The following is a 19,005-nucleotide window of genomic DNA, read 5'->3' on the forward strand; positions in this document are numbered from 1 at the left end:
GACTCCGCAGTTAATATTCTCAGTTGCTTTGCCTCAGGGAGCTTCTTGCCTGTGGCCACTTTCATGCACACCTGGTGAATGGTGGAGGCGATTTGTGGTGCTCTTTGGAGGAAAGCCACTTGTTCCATTAGGCGATGCTTGTATAAAGAAGAGACTGTGGCCCTAAGACCAGATAATAAATCAGACCCTTCCGTGCACTTGAGTTCATAGCACTTTAGGGTTGAGGGAGTAAGAGGTGCCATCAAAAGAGAAGACAGTCTTCTGAAGTGCTGCCTGGAAAGGCTCAGTTATTCCTAAGACGTGCAGAAGCACTTGAACTTGCCTGTGGTCACTGCCACTCTGACTGAAATATACCTGTTCAGGTGCAGACACAGGGAGGCTGTGAGCAGAGTCAAGAATCTTTCAATTGCATGCAACAGAAACAGCACAAATTAGTTTAAGACAAAATGGAAAATGTATTTGTGTAACCAGAATATCCAGAAGTAGATTTGGAAACAGTGGGATCTGATCCCCCAATATTTTCATATGAATTTGCATGTGATGATGTACTTTGATGTTTTGTCATCTATTCTAGAGATTGGTAAACTTTTCCCCGATGGCATAATAAGTATTTTAGGCTTTAGGCTAGACTCTGCAGGAGCTATCAACTCTGCCATTATAGCCCCAAAGCAGCCACAAACAGTGAGTGAACAAGTGGGCATGGCTGTGTTCCAGTAAAACTTTATTAAAACTGACAGATGTCATTCAGTAACCCCTAGATTCTCTTTATATTTCTTTCATTCTTTTTTTTTCTTTTTTAAGCTGGTCACTTTTAAAGTAAATGTTCACTAAGAGGATGGCAACCTACTCTTTGAAAAACTTATTTAATCTTTGTATTAATTAACCCCATTTTACAGATGAAAAACTGAGGCACACAGAGGTTAAGTAACTTGTACAAAGTCATCTAGTGGTAAGAGGTGGAACTAGCCTTGAACATAATAAGCAGTCTGGCTCAGAACCCACACTCTTAACCTACTGCAAAACACTCAGTAATGACTGGCTATTATTATTATCCAGCCAGCTGTGAAAAAAAAAAAAAAAGACCACAGTCTTATAAGTTAATTTTAAGATGAATTTAGGGTGTGCCTTTCTTTTCTTCAAAGCGTCGTGATGCTGAATAAATAATGTGTGGCTCTCACCTCTTTGAATTATAAACGGAATTAAATGATGAATTAAACCATCTACTACAAAAGTGTTATGTACTTAAAATAGAAAACTTGGAAAATTCAGTAAAGGAAATTCTCTTTTGGACAAATAGAGCTGTGATTCATTACATACGACTTTTTGGTTCAAAACTTGGACTCCTTCAGAAATGAAAATGGTTTCCTCCTAATCCACAGGGATTGGGCAGAAGACCTCTAAGAATACGGCTTAAATCAGAGAACTTGGATATTTGGGAGTGATGAAGGCGCTTGACAGAAAACAATTGCCGTCATCTAAATTAACATCTAAATTAACCCTGAAGAATTTTTGCATTCAGATTTTGAAACCTCCAGGAATCCACATGCCATTTTCCTCATTCAAGTTTGTTTGAAATTCGATTAATTTTGTTTTAGGAAAAGACTTTCTGTTTTAAGGCTCTTACCCTCTCCCCCTATCCAGGAAATACAGCCATGTGTCATCACAAGATAGCTTACTGATCCACAAGGTAGATCTTTGAGGGGCCCATATGGTGAACACCCCCACCATCTTCCTCTAATTAAGAGAACCTCACCAAGAATGCGTGATAATTAGGTTACAGAGCTGCATCCAGACCCACAGCATCTGCCTCGAGGGGGGCGTTCCAGTGCTTGGAACGTCCTCATCAGCCTCCTAAATGAAAGCGTGCGTAGCCCACCTCGCCATGATCAAAACCGAACCCTGACAAATCTGTGGAACATGAGAGCACATTGAAAAAATCTGCAGTCTGATTTGTACCTTCGTGGGGAGAGAGCCACCCACAGATTCTTGAGTCAAAGATGACATTCCATCCACCCAACCCCATCAGCCCCCAGCACAGTCCTTTCCCCAGACAAGTTACAAATCGAAGCCTGTTTTGGAAAAACTCCCTTTTCTCAGTTCTCCATTCTGGTTTAAATTGATTGTTTTTTAAGCACAATCTGTTTCTTGCTGTTACTTGCTTAAGAAATTAACCACTGATTTTTTTTTTTTAAATCCAAAGAGTATGTAATGATTAAGAAAATGGTTTTCATGTGAGATGGTATTTTCATAAAGCACATCTTTCATAGAGTACCATCTGATTCGGGATGTTCCTGCTGGGTTTACAGAAACACGAGGAAGCGGACTGGGATGTTTTGACAATAACCAGCGCTCGTAGAGTGCCTGATATCCTGGACCCTGGGCTAGGGGTTTACACGTGTGCTATTTCGTTTAGTCCTTTTATTAGTTGGAAAAACATGGTGCGAAGACTCCATATTTTAGGCTTTCTTTGACTGGGAGGTGTACTAGTTCAGGCAGGCTTCCTCCCTCTCCAAGCTACACAGGGTGAATTAAGCTAACAAACCAGGATGGTGTGTTTATAGAGCACGTCAGGGATGCGTTCAGGGGGCAGCATGAGATGAAACCCCTGTCTGTCACCCTGTCCTCACGTTAATTAATGCTCAGCCTCCACCAATTTCTGTTTCTTCGTTTCTCAGTCTTTACAACCCTGAAAAAAACATTTTCTACTTGGATACAGTGGTCTGGCCCAGAGTAACACTGTGTGTTACTTAACTATGGGGACAGTTGTGCTTTTCTTGGGCCATTCTAGACTTTTCCACCTCAGCACAACTAGTTTTTATCAAGTATCTTGAAAAGAGGTTCCCCCTACACAGTTTAAAACAATCTAATAGGCAGCATGCAAGCGGATTTTAGAAAAAACTGAACTAAGAGAAGGCTTCGGGAGTTCTGAAAGTTCTGCTCAGAAACCTTTGGGTGTCTTGAAGTTTTTGTTTCGTTTTTAATTATCCGAGAAATGTTTGAATCTCTTCTCTTTAAAAAAAAAATTGAGAATATTCTAGATAATGCTAAAGTTCACTTTGATCATCATTTCTAATTCCTCTCTCCCCTCTACTCTACTTTCCAAACGTAACTACTGTTCTGATTATGGATATATCTTTGCAGATATTTACAGATATATAAGGGCCCATGGAAAATATGGAGTAACATTTTATATGTCTCCAGTAAATGGTAATAACGTGCCGTATATAACTCTCAGATATATGCTTTCACTCAATAATATTTTTTTGATGTGTCCATGTTAACGCTTGGAGGTCTTGTTCGTTTCTTCCCATTGAATTTAGTTTTCCATTGCATGAATATTCTACATTTTATTTCTGTAATCTCCTTTGGTGGACAGCTAAAGAGTTTTCAGTCGTTTGCGATTTACAAACAATTCTGTAATGAACATTTTTTTACACATCTCTTGTTCACATATATGGATTTTTCTCTAGGGTAATATTTACTCTGGGCTTCCCTAGTGGCTCAGATGGTCAAGAACCCGCCTGCAATAAGGGAGACCTGGGTTCGATCACTGGGTTGGGAAGATTCCCTGGAGGAGGGCATGGTAACCCACTCCAGTATTCTGGCCTGGAGAATCCCCATGGACAGAGGAGACTGGCGGGCTACAGTCCGTGGGGTCACAAAGAGTGGCTAAGCGCACAATACTTACTGGAGGGTAACAGTGCTGGCGGAGGTTTCCCTTTTCCGCGGCACCTGGCGGTCACCGCTGCACGAGCTCCTCACTGCGGTGGCGCCTCCTGTTGTCGAGCTCGTGCTCGAGGGCACGCGGGCTCAGTGGCTGTCAGGCACAGCTTAGTTGCCCCATAGCAAATGGAATCTTCCTGGACCAGGGATCAGAAGACCCGTGTCCCCTGCTTTGCCAGGTGGATTCTTAACCACTGGACTACCAGGAAAGCCCCTCCTTTTGTTTTTAATTTAGTTTTCTTTTAATCCAAGAAATATATGCATAGAGTTTAAAACTCATGCGTTCTCCAAAGGAAAGTATTATGAAACACAGCAAGCAGTCCCCAGTGATTTCCCCCCAACCCCACCCTGTTTTTTTGCCCAGAGGCAACAACTTTCAACTCTTCTTGATTCTTTGGGTATTTACCTTCAAATTTCTAAGTAACCTGCTTCTTGACCCGCTCCATGATTTTTTTCTGTGTTAGGCAGCATCTCTAGCTTCCCAAACTACAACATAAGACTTTAGCTCTCTTTTCTCACCCACCCTTGCCTCTCTCACACATGTAGACTTTCCACATCCTCCCAATATCAGTAAGTCATCATTTCAGCTTTATTGATGTAGAGGATTCGGCTTCTTATAACTATGCAAACACTTGTCACAGGTAAGCCATTTTTGTCTACAGTAATTGCTTTTCCTGTTTGGTGTGCTGGCCTGAGAGTTGACATTTTTCTGAATAAATCCTTTCAGTGGATGAATCTAGATGGCTCCTTCTTCTTGCTTCCCACTTAGTACATGGAGGGCTGGGCATAGGTGGTTGGACGTACAAACAGCCTCACCAAGAAAGAATGTGTACAGTCCTGCAGAGGTGAAATGGTTTGGGTTCAAGAGTATGTGGAAACACCCCCCAACCCTTTTCCCAGGTCACACAGTGATTCTTTACTTGGTTCCAAGGAGTTTGTTTTCACCGTTTCCTCTTCATTTTTCATGGACCACTCTACCCTGCGACTTCCAGCCAGGGCCCGGCGTGCTAAGCTTTGGCTTTGGAAGCCCTAATGAGGTGTTTCACCTAATGGCTGCGTTCCTGGGCTTGATTCTTCACAGTTGTGTGTGTGAAGCTGAGATCACCAGCTGCGATTTTCTGTTTTTTTAAGGGTCAGGACGGGTTTATGTCATTCATTATTTGTTTTTATAATAGAGGTAATACAGCCTCCTGGTGAAAAATTCAACTGGGGAAAGAGGTGTGTGGAGGTCAAGGCCACCGTTACTCCTCTCCCAATCCTGGCCCCTCCGAGGCTGCCTCTGAAGCTGAGCTGCCCTGAACCGGATTACTAGCTTCAGATCCCAGCCCTCGCTAGCTGTGGCACCTTGAGCAGATTGCTTTGTGAGCCTCAGTGTTCTCATCTCTGAAATGGGAAGATAGTAAGTGCTCACCTCAGAGAGCATTGTGGGGATTAAATGAGTTAATAAATACTTAGAGAGTGGCACAGAGAAAGCACCTAACAGATATTAATGAGGACTATTACTAAATGTTGTCTCTCCTTGTAGACCAGTGATTCTTAACCTTGACTGCACATTGAAATCAGGTGGGGAGTTTAAACTTTTCTCGTGCCTGGATCCCACCCTCAGCCATTCTGATTTTATTGATTTTTAAATGCTCCTCACATCAACAAAGTGTGCAGCCAGGGTTGAGAACCATTATGCACTAAATTTCCCATGGGTATGCTGTATATTTTCCATGTGTATCAGTTGCAATCAGTGAGGTTATGCTGTAGTCACAAACATGCCCCAAATCTCACCTGCTTCTTATTTATGGTACATGTCCGTTGTGGTCTGTTGTAGCTTTGACACTCATCATCTTTATTCTGGAACCTAAGCTGACCGAGTCGCTTGTAGCTGGAACATTTAGCCTTGTGAAATGGGAAGAGAGCATGGCAAACCATACACTAGCTCTTAAAGCTTTCAACCAGAAGTGAAAGAAAAAAAAAAACGGAAAGTGTTAGTCACTCAGTTGTGTCTGACTCTTTGCAGTCCCATGGACTGGGATCCCACAAGGCTCCTCTGTCCGTGGGATTCTCCAGGCAAGAATACTGGACTGGTTATCCATTCCCTTCTCTAGGGGATCTTCCTGACCCAGCGATCGAACTTGGGTCTCCTGCATTGCAGGCATATTCTTTACCGTCCCAGCCAGCAGGGAAGCCCCTTCCAACCAGAAGTGAAACATAACTTCTGCTCACTTTTCATTGGCCAAAGCAAGTCACATGATCACCATTGAGTTCCACAGGGAGCCTCTATATCAGAAGTCAGCAGCCTTTCTCTTCAGGGGGCCAGATAGTCAGCACTTTAGTATCGGTAAGGATCTGTCACAACTACGCACCTCAGCCTTCAAAGCCCAGAAGCAACCATATACAACACACTGTCCAAAAATTTAAAAATCACTCAACTTGTGAGCCATTCAGAACAGACAGCAGGTCAGGTCTGACCTGCGGGCTGTAGTTTGCCAGCCCCTGGTATGTATCATCTTCCTACAGGGAGAAGCTTTTCAGAAGGGACCCCAAATATGGATGAAGAGTAATGCGGTCTACACACTCTGTGTGTAGGAAAGGGAGGGAGAGAGAATGGACCCTTTTATTGTGCATTGTGTTTTACACAGTAATTGCATGCGTGCTAAGTTGCTTCAGTCGTGTCTGACTCTTTGTGACCCTAAGGACTGCAGCCCACCAGGCTCCTCTGTCCATGGGATTCTCCAGGCAAGAATACTGGGGTGGTTTGCCATGCCTGCCTCCAGGGAATCTTCCCAACCCAGGGATCAAACTGGCGTCTCTTAATGTCTCCTGCATTGGCAGGCGGGTTCTTTACCACTAACGCCACCTGGGAAGCCCTTGACACAGTATACTGTGATGCAGTTTGCTCTTGTTCCTTAGTACTGTGTTTCTGGATGATTCTTTCATGTCAGGAGTTCTAGCATGACTCCATTTTTTTAACAGCTGCCTAGTTTTCCCTGGTGTGGGTGTACTACAGTGGGTTTTGTTTGTGTTTTTTATAGTTAATCTTCTCTTGTTAGATAACAGTGGTTTTTTTAAACATCTGGAGCAGGAAGGCAGCGTCATAGACTGATGAGTATAAAGAGAGAACCAAGATCCCAACTCTGCCAATAGTTTATACGTGGTTTATACTGCTTTCCCTGAAATGTCTTGTTTTCCAAGAGATTCTCTTTTCCTCCAGCCATTTGTGGTTCTTGCAACACTGAACACAGGTGCCATTCCAGAGGCATATTTGGGGGGGAGATTTAAACACTGATGAGGATAAATAGAAAGGATGAAAAGGTAGACGTGAAATCCCAGGAGCTGTGCAACATTATCACCCTGAGCCCACCTGACACACATTTTAGGCCGTGTGGGAGCCACAGAGATGAGGACAAACCAGAACAGCCGTTCACAGGTGGGACCGGAGGAGGGGAGGCCGAGATGACACCGACTCCACTTACACGCTTTTCTCCTCTTCTTCCTAACAGGACACCACGGCGTCCGTGCGCATCGGCCTCATGATGGAAGAAATGATCTTCAACCTCGCAGATACACATCTGTTCTTCAATGACCTGGAGGTTTGGAATTGTCTGATTAATTGTTTCATTCCATAGTTGCTTTATTTAATCACCTGCATCTGGTTTGGGGGTAGAGACACTGCCTTTTCGTTTTCCCTTTTTTCTTTTTCGTTTGGAGGCTAAAAACTTTTGCTTACAACCTCCAAGAAGGCACAAGACTGTGGCCAGCCACAGCTTATTGGAAACACACTTGACCGGATTCCCTCTGTGGTTAATGGGCTTTTCTCTCTGCTCTAGTGGTGATGTCCACTGGCAGTTTTACTAATCCAATCAAAGCTGTGTAGTTCTTCCTCCTAAAATTTACTATTTAATAAAGTTTATTAAGGCAAATTAGTATGGATCCTCCTGGGTCAGGAATAATTAGCAGTGGGCCAGGATGGAAGCTTTTAAAAACAATTTACATTCCCCTGAAAACATGTTTTACAAAGAGAGAGCAGAGGGGGAGCACGCTGATTTAAAGTATCAGCTCCTGTGCCCCTAAGCAAGGAGCAAGGGAGATGGGAAAAGGGGGAGAGCAGCTTCAGAAATAAATTTAATTCATGTGTTTATACACTGCCTGTGTCCGAAAGATTGAGGAAGAATCTCAAATAGAAAACATATTTAAAATAGAGCTACTAAAGCAAACACAAAGGAACAGAAAGCCATGTAATGAATAAGGCTGAGGCATTGTGCAAAAATAAAAATCTGGTTTGAGTTAACGACAGCAATTCAGAGTCTGTCTCTGAGCTTCCTGGTAGCCAAAGCAAGGAAGGAAATAAAACACAATACCTTCCCCCAATGAAAGAGCAAACAGCTTTCTCCAAGGTAAGGAAAGGATGTCTGATAAGAGAACTAACATAGGAATCGTCTAGATTTGTAAATTATATTCTCGTTATTGGCTTAACAGATAGAAAAATATAACTGCTTATGAAAGAACAATTCTATTTATCCTGGTAGGAATATTTTTTCCTAGGATCTGAAAAATCCCTGGGGACTCCACTGTGAAGTAGAAACATCAAGGCTATAAATTTCAAATCTGTCCTGGCCAGCCTGGAGCATTGCTAATATTTATCATCAGGAAAGGATACAGGGTTTCCTTTCTGTTCTGCTCTCCTCGAGTTCCAGAGGGGAAATGCTTGCTGAAATGATCAGTCTTGTGTTCTGTCCAGTCTCGCGACAAGCCATTTGGGCCTCAGTCCTCATGTCTGTGAAATGGGATTGATGCTCTCTGCCCAGCCTCTTTTTTAAGAGAGGATTGAGATAGAAACTTGCTGAGGAAGAAAGAGAGCTTTGGAGTAATGGAAAATGCCAGTAGTATCAAAGCCCAAAACTGTCTCTTTGGCCAAAAGCAACATGCAAGCTCTCTTTACCAAGCCCTCTCATCCCATGGACGGAGGAGCCTGGCAGGCTACAGTCCACGGGGTCGCAAAGAGTCGGACACGACTGAGCGACTTTCCTTCCTTCCTTCCTTCCTCATGTCTTGGAGGGGAAAAAGAGAGAGAAAGAGCTTAAAGTTTTACATTGAAAAAAAAAAAGAAACAACATGGCAATTGAATTCAGCAAGCATTATGAAGACTAATGTAGTCAAGACTCCGCTGACCACACATAGCAAAACCCAAGTCGCTTTAGCAGAAAATGAAAACTATTGGCCCTTTAGTTGAAAAGTCCAGGGTAGATTTAGTTTTTCCCTGTCTCCTGCTTAGAATGTTACTTATATGAGAGCAGAGACCATGTCTGTCTGGTTCACCCTAAATCCCTGGAGACCAGGCAATAAACAGCTAAACAAATCCATAAACAAGAATGCTTGTGGGAGTGAAAAGGATGTGAAGAAAATAAAACAATCAGGTGTGATAGTAAGGGAGAAGGGTGGGGGAACAGCATTCTCGTTCTCGAGGGAGTCAGGGAAGGTGTCTCAAGGATGGCACTTGAGTCAAGGCCTGAATGATGGCAGGGGCCAGCCAGGTGGAGATTAAAGGAGATGGGCTCAGCAGGTGCAAAGGCCCTGAGGTGAGAACTAGTGTGATGTCTTCTAGGTTCGGCGAGAAGGCCACGTGACTGCAGTGGCTCAGTGAAAGCAGAGAGAAATGAGTCTAGAGAGGCAGGCGCGAGCCAGACACAAGCCATAAACGTCAGGGTTCATTCTAAGTGCTGTGGACAACCATGGGGCAGGGGAGCATGAAACAGGAAGAGCCATGTGACCTGGTTTATGTGTTACAATGACCACTCTGGCTGCTGCATGGAGAACAGGCAATAGGAGGGGGAAGGGAGAGACTGGGGGACTAACGTAGAGGTTCCTCCAAGCAAAAGAAGAAAAACAGGTTGGACTGAGATGGGAAGAAGCCGTGCATTTAGGGATGGCAGTAAAGCTAAGAGACCTTGCTCGTGGGTTGGACAAGGGAGATGAGGGAGAGGGAGGAGTCAAGAGAGACTCCTGGGCTCACCCTGACCTGGGTGATGGTGCTCTTCTCTATGATGGGCAACACAGGGGAGATGAAGAATCCATCCCTCTGTCCAGGGCCCCTGGGGTCTGAGATGTCTGGGACACTCCAGCGATGACACCAAGTGTGTGTTAGTCGCTCAGTCATGTCCAACTTTTTGTGACCCCATGGACTGTAGCCCACCAGGGTCCTCTGTCCATGGGATTCTCCAGGCAAGAACACTGGAGTGGGTAGCCACTCCCTTCGCCAGGGGATCTTCCCAACCGAGGGATCGAAGCCTGTCTCCCACATTGCAGGCAGATTCTTTACCCTCTGAGCCACCAGGGAAGCCCGATGATACCAAACTGTCAGGCAAATACATAAGCGTTTGAAGCTCTTATGCAATAGAAAGGCAGATACATAGTAGAAGCTTTGTCCACCTTGAGACTCAGAGCCAGGTATTTTGCGGGGACCATTGTGTTTGAGTTCAAGACCCGTATCTTCAGAACCTTGCCCCCTCTGCTATTCCTCACTGGCCCCAAAGTCAAAGTCGCACCTCTTAGAAAACCATCTTAATTACCAGCTGGAGCTACTCAGGGAAGACAGTTTGTTTTTATTCTCTACACTTTTTTTTTTTCCAAAATGTCCCCAATGCCAGAAGCCCCGAGGGCACCTCGGCGGAATTGAAACCACGTTCCTCGATGGAGAAGTTAAGACTCACACAAGTGAAAACATACTGCTTGCTGGTGCCGGGGAGCCCCTGTCAAAATCTGAAGAGCAGCCTCATGGAGCTCCACAGGGAGGCTGTTCCGGGCTGGGCAGAGGCACGCTGCATGCAGGAGTCCAGTGAGAGGCCTGGCTCCTGGGCCGATGGTTAGATGATGGTGTTTAGGGAGCAGAGTCTGATCCCGTTCTGTTCTGAGCCTGCAGTGCTGTCTGTAAATTAGGAGGTCAGCTTCCACAAGCAGCAGCGATTTATGGAGAATTTAGCGTTTACCAGGCCCTACTCTTAAGTGCTGTGAATTCAGTGGCAAAAAAAAAAAAAAGCACAGTAAGATCCCCCTGGAGGCATCGATCTTCCAGTTGGGGAAACAGACCATAAACAATTGAATATAAAATGTCAGATAAAGTGCTCCAAAGAGAGACTAGCAGAGTCGGAGGAGATGGACCCAGCGGGTATTTTGCTTGGTATAACCAGATAAGACTTCTCTGACATTGGAGCAGAGACCTGAAGGAAGTGAAGAGAGGAACATGTGGGTATCTAAGCAAAGAGTGTACCAGGCAGAGAAAACAGCAGTGCAAAGGCCCTGGGGCATGGGCAACGTTGGCTAGTTCCAGGAATAGGGAGGGGAGGCCAGTGCAGCTAGAGCCAGAGCAGGAAAGATTGTGGAGGGTCTTTTGGGGGAGGGGAAGACAGATCATACAGCTCATGATAAGGCTCCAGATAACATTCTGAGAGTGACCAGAAGCCACTGGCCTATTTTGAGCAGGGGAGCAACATGACCTGACTCATGGTTCAGAGGCACCCTCTGGCTGCCGGGTGGAGAAGACCACAGAAGGCAATGGTGGAAGCAAGTGTTTTTGCATTAAATCAGTGATTCCAGGCCTCGAGGGTGAAAGCGCTCACGGGGGAGAATCCACGAGGAGGAAGAACTGGTCAGAGACAAAGTAGGTGCCAAGTTCAGCTTTCCCTCTGGACATTCGGGATGTGCGTCCTGAGTTCAGGACAAGCACCTGCTCATCAGCTCAGTCTGCCTTGGACTCCTGGCCCACCATCTTCTGGGCTGTGTGACCTGAGCGAGTCACGGCATCTCTCTGAATCTCAGTTTTCTCATCTGTTAAATGGGTAGCTGAAAAGCCCCTACCTCCCAGGGTTATCGTGATGATGGGAGATATATGGAAGCAGTCAGCACAGAGCTTGCTCCCATGTACATGTCCAGCAGATGGGCCTCCCCACCAGAGGGCCACGTGTGCCACTGGGACCACACGAGAATGGGGTAACATGGTACAGGGGCAAACTTATTAATAATTGTTAGATGCATTGTGTGCTGAGCTAGAAAATACAACTAGCTTACCCAATCCCTGATTTTACCATAATTCAGTAACAATACTTGTAATACAGAGATATGGCAAAGAAAACACAGTGGTGGGTGCCCTGGACCTCCGTGGACAGCCAGTTGCTGGAGTCTGGGCAAAAGTCTTGACAATTACCTGGCCAGTTTGCCTTTGTGTGAGAACTGCTGCTTTTGCAGGAAAATCCAGGGCAGAGGACCCTCAGCTGAAATGTCAGCGGGGCTGCGGAGGAGGGTGGAGGATCGATTGAAACTCACATGCCAGCAGCTCCAGAGCGGTCAAGCCTCAGGGGGCTCACTGAACTGCACGTGCGCCCCCGCCACTCTGGGCGGGACCCAGCCCTGTGTCCCAGTGAGTGCAGGCGCTGCGGGGCAAGCCCTCTGGGGTCTGGTTTCAGGGCTCAGTGCCAGCGGGGGTGGCGATGCCATTCATCCGCGTGGCCCCTGGGTGAAGAGTTGAGTGGGGCAGGGCAGACTCAAGTGAGAGACAGCTGGTCCTCGCTTTCCCCACCTTCCCTCGCTCTCAGATGTCAAGTGGGGGAGAGTGAGTGTGGAAATGGGAGGGAAGTATGGGTTATCACATGAAAGGGAAGGATTTTTGGCTTCTAGCAGGCGGGGCCAGAGAGGCCACATAACCCAGGACTTTGGACAGCCTTGTGCAGTGAGGAACCATTCCACCCAAAATACCAGGGGCACCCCGTTGAGAAATGCTCCCTGGAGCCCTTGTATTTCCATATCACCTAGTCAACCCTACCATACTTACGAATCACCTAGCATTCAGCATGACCCAGGCTTCATGTAACTTACTTCTACTTGCAAAACAATATTTTTTGTTTTTAAACTTATTTTTTTTTCTTACTACTGTTTTAGGGGGGGAAATAACTAGCACATTATCCCAGTGATATCATCGGTGATATTGCTTAGAATGAAACTAAGATTTTATTTATTGTTTTGTTTTCAGTTCAGTTCAGTCGCTCAGTCATGTCCGACTCTTTGCAACCCCATGAACCGCAGCACGCCAGGCCTCCCTGTCCATTACTAACTCCCGGAGTCCACCCAAACCCATGTCCATTGAGTCGATGATGCCATCCAACCATCTCATTCTCTGTCGTCCCCTTCTCCTCCTGCCCTCAATCTTTCCCAGCATCAGGGTCTTTTCAAATGAGTCAACCCTTCGCATGAGGTGGCCAAAGTATTGGAGTTTCAGCTTCAACATCAGTCTTTCCAATGAATACCCAGGACTGATCTCCTTTAGGATGGACTGGTTGGATCTCCTTGCAGTACAAGGGACTCTCAAGAGTCTTCTCCAACACCACAGTTCAAAAGCATCAATTCTTCAGTGCTCAGCTTTCTTTATAGTCCAACTCTCACATCCATACATGAGCACTGGAAAAACCATAGCCTTGACTAGGCAGACCTTTGTTGCCAAAGTAAAATCACTGCTTTTTAGTATGCTGTCTAAGTTGGTCATAACTTTCTTTCCAAGGAGTAAGCGTCTTTTAATTTCATTGCTGCAATCACCATGTGCACTGATTTTGGAGCCCAGAAAAATAAAGTCAGCCACTGTTTCCACTGTTTGCCCATCTATTTGCCATGAAGTGATGGGACCGGATGCCAACATCTTATGCCATGTTGAGTTTTAAGCCAGCTTTTTCACTCTCCTCTTTCACCTTCATCAAGAGGCTCTTTAGTTCTTCTTCACTTTCTGCCATAAGGGTGGTGTCATCTGCATATCTGAGGTTATTGATATTTCTCCTGGCAGTCTTGATTCCAGCTTGTGCTTCGTCCAGCCCAGTGTTTCTCATGATGTACTCTGCATATAAGTTAAATAAGCAGGGTGACAATATACAGCCTAGACGTATTCCTTTTCCTATTTGGAACCAGTCTGTTGTTCCATGTCCAGTTCTAACTGTTGCTTCCTGACCTGCATACAGGTTTCTCAAGAGACAGGTCAGATGGTCTGCTATTCCCATCTCTTTAAGAATTTTCCACAGTTATTGTGATCCACACAGTCAAAGGCTTTGGCATAGTCAGTAAAGCAGAAATAGATGTTTTTCTGGAACTCTCTTGCTTTTTCGATGATCCAGTGGACGTTGGCAATTTGATCTCTGGTTCCTCTGCCTTTTCTAAAACCAGCTTGAACATCTGGAAGTTCATGGTTCATGTATTGCTGAAGCCTGGCTTGGATAATCTTAAGCATTACTTTACTAATGTGTGAGATGAGTGCAATTGTGTGGTAGTTTGAGCATTCTTTGGCATTGCCTTTCTTTGGGATTGGAATGAAAACTGACCTTTTCCAGTCCTTTGGCCACTGCTGAGTTTTCCATATTTGCTGGCATATTGTTTTGTTTTATTGAAGTATAGTTGATTTGCAATGTTGTGTTAGTTTTTGGTGTACAGCAAAGTGATTCAGTTATACACATATATTTTTTCATATTCTTTTCCAAATGGTTTATTACAGGATATTGAATACAGTTCCCTGTGCTAAATATAAATCCTTATTGTCTATTTTATATATAGTGTTGTATATCTGATCATCCCAAACTCCCTTTCCCCTTTGGTGGCCATAAGTTTGTTTCTTATGTCTGTGAGTCTGTTTCTGTTTTGTAAATAAGTTCATTTGTATCATAGTTTAGATTCCACATAAAAGTGATATCATATGTTGTCTTTCTCTGACTTCACTAAGTATGATAATCTCTAGGTCCACCCGTGTTACTGCAGATGATGTTAGTAAATTCTTTTTCATGGCTGAGTAATATTCCGTTGTGTATATTACCACATCTTCTTTATCCATTCCTCTGTTGATGAACACTTAGGTTGCCTCCGTGTCTTGGCTATTGTAAATAGTGCTGCAATGAACATGGGGTGTATGTGTCTTTTTGAACTAGTTTTTTTCCGACATATGCCTAGGAGTGGAATTGCTGGATCATATGGTAACTCAGTTGTTAGTTTTTTAAAGGACCTCCATATTGTTACTCCTAGTGGCTACAGCGATTTATGATCTCACCAGCAGTGCAGGAGGTTTTCTCCACGCCCTCTCCAGCATCTGTTATTTGTGGGCTCTTTAATGATGGCCATTCTGACTGGTGTAAGGTGACACCTCCTTACAGTTTAGACTTGTGTTTCTCTAGTAATTAGAAGCCAGTCTTTTAAACATTTAAACAGGACAGTTGACTGAAAGAGGTGTGATAAGAGTGCATCACAAATCGTAGTAGTGAATGGTGTTTGAGAAATTGTTTCAGTGAGATCAGTTCTGTTTCAGTAATTTAAATCTCTCTGTGATAGAAACGTGTCTCTTATGGAAGGTCACGGTCAAAACCACTTGAAAGCCAGTATTCTGGAGCAGTGCTGTCCAGCAGCGTTTTCCAAGCAATGTCAGTGCTCTATTCAGCACCGTCCACCACAGTAGCCACTGGCTGCCTGAGGTCACTGAGCACTTGAAATAGGCTAGTGCGACTGAGGCCCTGGATTTTTAATTGTGTGTAATTTTAATATAATAAGCCACATGTAGCTGATGGCTATCATATTGGACAGGACAGAACATTTACCTCATTGTACTTATTGTGTTAGGCTTCCGTGTTGGCTCAGTGGTTAAGAATCTGCCTGCCAAGCAGGAGTGAAGATTTGATCCTGAGGAGGGGAAGATCCCTTGGAGTAGGAAACAGCAACCCACTCCATAGTCTTGCCTGGAAAATCCTATGAACAGAGGGGCCTGGCAGGCTACAGTCCATGGGGTCGCAAAGAGTTAAACATGACTTTGAGACTAAATAACAACTCATTGTAGAAAGTTCTATGAGACAGTGCAGCTCTGGAGCCCTAAATTTGTAAGACATGACCTACATTTTCAGTTAAGATGGTGATGATAATAATAACAAGGACAGTAATCACAGTTGGCATTTACTGAGCACTTACTAGGTACCAGGCGCTATTCTATGTAGTTTACATGTATTAACTTGTTTAAACCTCATTATTATTATCCCCACTGTCTCAGTCTGCCCAAGTTGCCATAACAAAACACCACAGACTGTATGGCTTACACAACAGAAATGAATTTGGGACTTCCCTGATGGCTCAGATGGTAAAGAGTTTGCCTGCAATGCAGGAGACCCAAATTCAATCCCTAGGTCTGGAAGATCCCCTGGAGAAGGGAATGGCAACCCGCTCCAGTGTTCTTGCCTGGAGAATCCCATGGACAGAGGAGCCTGGCGGGCTGCAGTCCATGGGGTCGCACAGAGTCAGACACGACTGAGGGACTCACAGTTCTGGAGGCCAGAAGTCCCAGATTAAGAGGCTGGCAAATGTGGATTCCAGTGAAAGTTCTTTCCCTGGCTTGTAGAGATCACCTTCTCGCTGTCTCCCTGTGACCTTTCCTCGATATGTATACAGGAGAGAGAGAGAAAAAGAGAGAGAGTGTGTGTGTGTGCGCGCTAGCCAGTTTTGAGTCTCTTCTTGACTATTATGAGTGCATGTGCTCAGCTGCTAAGTCGTGGCCAACTCTTTGCAACCCCGTGGACTATAGCCTGCTAGGCTTCTCTGTCCATGGAATTTCCCAGGCAACAATACTGGAGTGGGTTGCCATTTCCTTCTCCAGGCAATCTTCCTGACCCAGGGATCGAACCTGTGTCTCCTGCATTGGCAGGCAGATTCCTTACCCTTGAGCCACCAGGAAAGCCCAGATGAACACACTAATCCTATCAGATCAGGGTCCCACCCTTACAACCTCACTTAACGTTAATGACTTCCTTAGATGCCCCCTCTCCAAATAGAGACACACTGAGGGTTCACACTTCCACACATGAATTTGGGGAGGACGCAAACATTCAGCCCATAGCATCCATTGTGCAAATGAAGAGACTGAGGTACAGAGAGGTTAAGCGAACAATCCAAAGCCGCACCGTTGGCAGTGGCAGTCTTCAGACCCAGGCAGCTGGCTCCAGAGCCCTTACACGTATCCGCTGTGCTGTGCAGTCTCTCCCAGGAGAACGACTGCCATCTGGCTGAGAGCAAAGATTCCCAGTGGGAAATCTCGACTTGGACAGGGCTGTAGACAGTGGGTTCAGAGGGAAAAGGGGAGCAGGGAGGACAGACGTGCCAGGAAGCCTGGAGAAGGAATGACAGCAAGGGAATAAATTCCCGGTGTACGTGAAGAAAGTGAAGATGAAAAACTCCTCTGTGAATTAGCATGTCATCTTCGCCTTGTATATGCAAAAGTCACACAGATAACAGCAACCTAAACCACACTACACTACAGCACCTCCCTCCCCCCACCCCCACAACAGGAACGAAGCAATAGAGGATCTGAATGCATTTCTATAAAGTAGGACACGGACAGAGGTTGGAGCTGAGTAGGGGGCACTGGTGGGAATAATAAACTCAATCACAGTGACAGATGACATGTCCTGAATGCTCACCTGTATGCCTTCATTTAACCTTTACAGCAGCCACAGAGGTAGATTCTGTTATGTATCCCCATTTTAGATATGGGAAGACTGAGGCTCGGAGAGGTTAACTTACTCAGGGCTGACTTGTATTGAGCTCTGACACTGTGCCTGGCATCACACATGAATTTTCTCACTGAAATCTCACAAGTACCATGCAAAGGAGTTGCTTCTTTTTTAAGTCTATTTTATGGATGAAGAATGAAACCCAGAGAGGTCACTTTTCGAGGGTCACAGAGCTAGTAAGAACAGAGTGGAGGTCTGATCCCAGGCCAAGCTGACTTCTAGGCTGGAACATTTATCTTTCATAGAAGATAAAACTTTGAGATAAGTGGTCACTTGGAAAAGGAGAACAGGTCCACAGAGTGGATGGGAAAAAAGAGTCCTTCATAAGAAACGAGATCAACGGAAAGGTTTTGGCAAAAGGTATCCCTGGCCTGACTCAGGCATGGCCAGGCAGGCAGGTGGGTCAGAGGGAGGATATTTCTAGATGCTGTTGGAGCTTTGGGAAGGATCATGCTGGAGGGACTCAGAAGTGGCTGGACTCTGGGCGGGCCATGGCTGCCTGCCTGACACACAGGCCTGATTGCTAAGCGTCTGATTTATGGTTCTGCAGGAGCTATCAGGGAGAGTGATATTTCACTGTGTCAGTGCTGAGCTTCTCTCCAAGACGTCCTGCCCAACTGACCATTAATGCAACATGGGCCACAGCCTATTTAATGCTCTTCAGAGAAGTTAAACATGCAGACAACATGAGAAAGATGGCCCGGGTTTCCCTCCCAGGAAGCAGGCCCCTCACTGGCTAATCTAGAGGCAGGATTAAGCAACCTCGCTCTTAAAATATACCTGCCTCGGAGGAGAAGGCGTGGGCAGGGAGTCCATCTGTGCTCTGAGTCATTTTTCTAAAGCAAATTTGTCAACAATTTCCTTTCTGCATTCGTGTCTCCAAGCAGCCAAGGACGAAAAGTAATGGGATTGGACCACAGCAGAGCAGGTCAGGAAAAGCCCAGCTGTCACCAGCTTAATCAGAATGGATTTTGATGGGTATTTGTCATCAGGCTTACTGTTCATAAATGAGCAAGGATACAAAGTAGAAAAACCTGTGGGATGCAGGCAGAGTCTAACCCAGATAACCTTAAATTACATTTATTAGAAAAACCAGGAAAATTAATAAGAACTGGTATTTGAAAAGACTGTTAAAGTAGATAAGCCGTTGGTAAGCACAAACAAGGGAAAAAAAAAAAGAGAGAGAAAAAGAGATCAGTAACCAACATCCAGAATGAAAGAGTGGACACTATTATAGGTTCAGAGGAGATTCTCTTTTTTTAAGTATTTATTTATTTGGCTGCACCGGGCCTTAGTTGCAGCATAAGCAATCTTTAGTTGTGGCATTCGACTCTTAGTTGTGGCATATGGGATCTAGTTCCCTGATCAGGGATCAAACCAGGGCCCCCTTCATTGGGAGTGTGGAGTCTTAGCCACTGGACCACCAGGGAAGTTCCTCTTGGTTGTTTTTTTTTTAATTGTGAGAATAGTGAAAGTGTTAGCTGCCAAGTCATGTCTGACTCTTTGTGACCCCATGGACTACTATAGCCCATCCAATTCCTCTGTTCACCGATTCTCCAGGCAAGAATACTGGAGTGGATAGCCATTCTCTTCTCCAGGGGATCTTCCAGCCCTGAAGATCAAACCCTGGTCTCCTGCATTGCCTGCAGATTCTTTACCATCTGAGCCACCAGGAAAGCCCCAATTATGAGACTACCAAGAGCAATTACACCAGTGAACTTGAAAACCT

The 19,005-nt window shown here is 45.1% G+C and overlaps 1 protein-coding gene across 12 annotated transcripts in view; it reads left to right on the forward strand.

The window, feature by feature from the left end:
• EYA2 (EYA transcriptional coactivator and phosphatase 2) overlaps positions 1–19,005 on the forward strand; it is a 251,911-nt gene that overhangs the window by 201,568 nt on the left and 31,338 nt on the right. For all 12 annotated transcript variants that reach the window (XM_081559420.1, XM_081559413.1, XM_081559423.1 and 9 more), the window contains one exon: positions 7,215–7,304. In XM_081559420.1, coding sequence (XP_081415546.1) covers positions 7,215–7,304 — 90 coding nt within the window. The remainder of the gene's footprint in view (positions 1–7,214; positions 7,305–19,005) is intronic.

The sequence above is a fragment of the Giraffa tippelskirchi genome, chromosome 13 (genome assembly GCF_054371585.1).
Source record: "Giraffa tippelskirchi isolate mGirTip1 chromosome 13, T2T-mGirTip1v1.2.pri, whole genome shotgun sequence".
NCBI classification, from domain to species: Eukaryota; Metazoa; Chordata; class Mammalia; order Artiodactyla; family Giraffidae; genus Giraffa; species Giraffa tippelskirchi.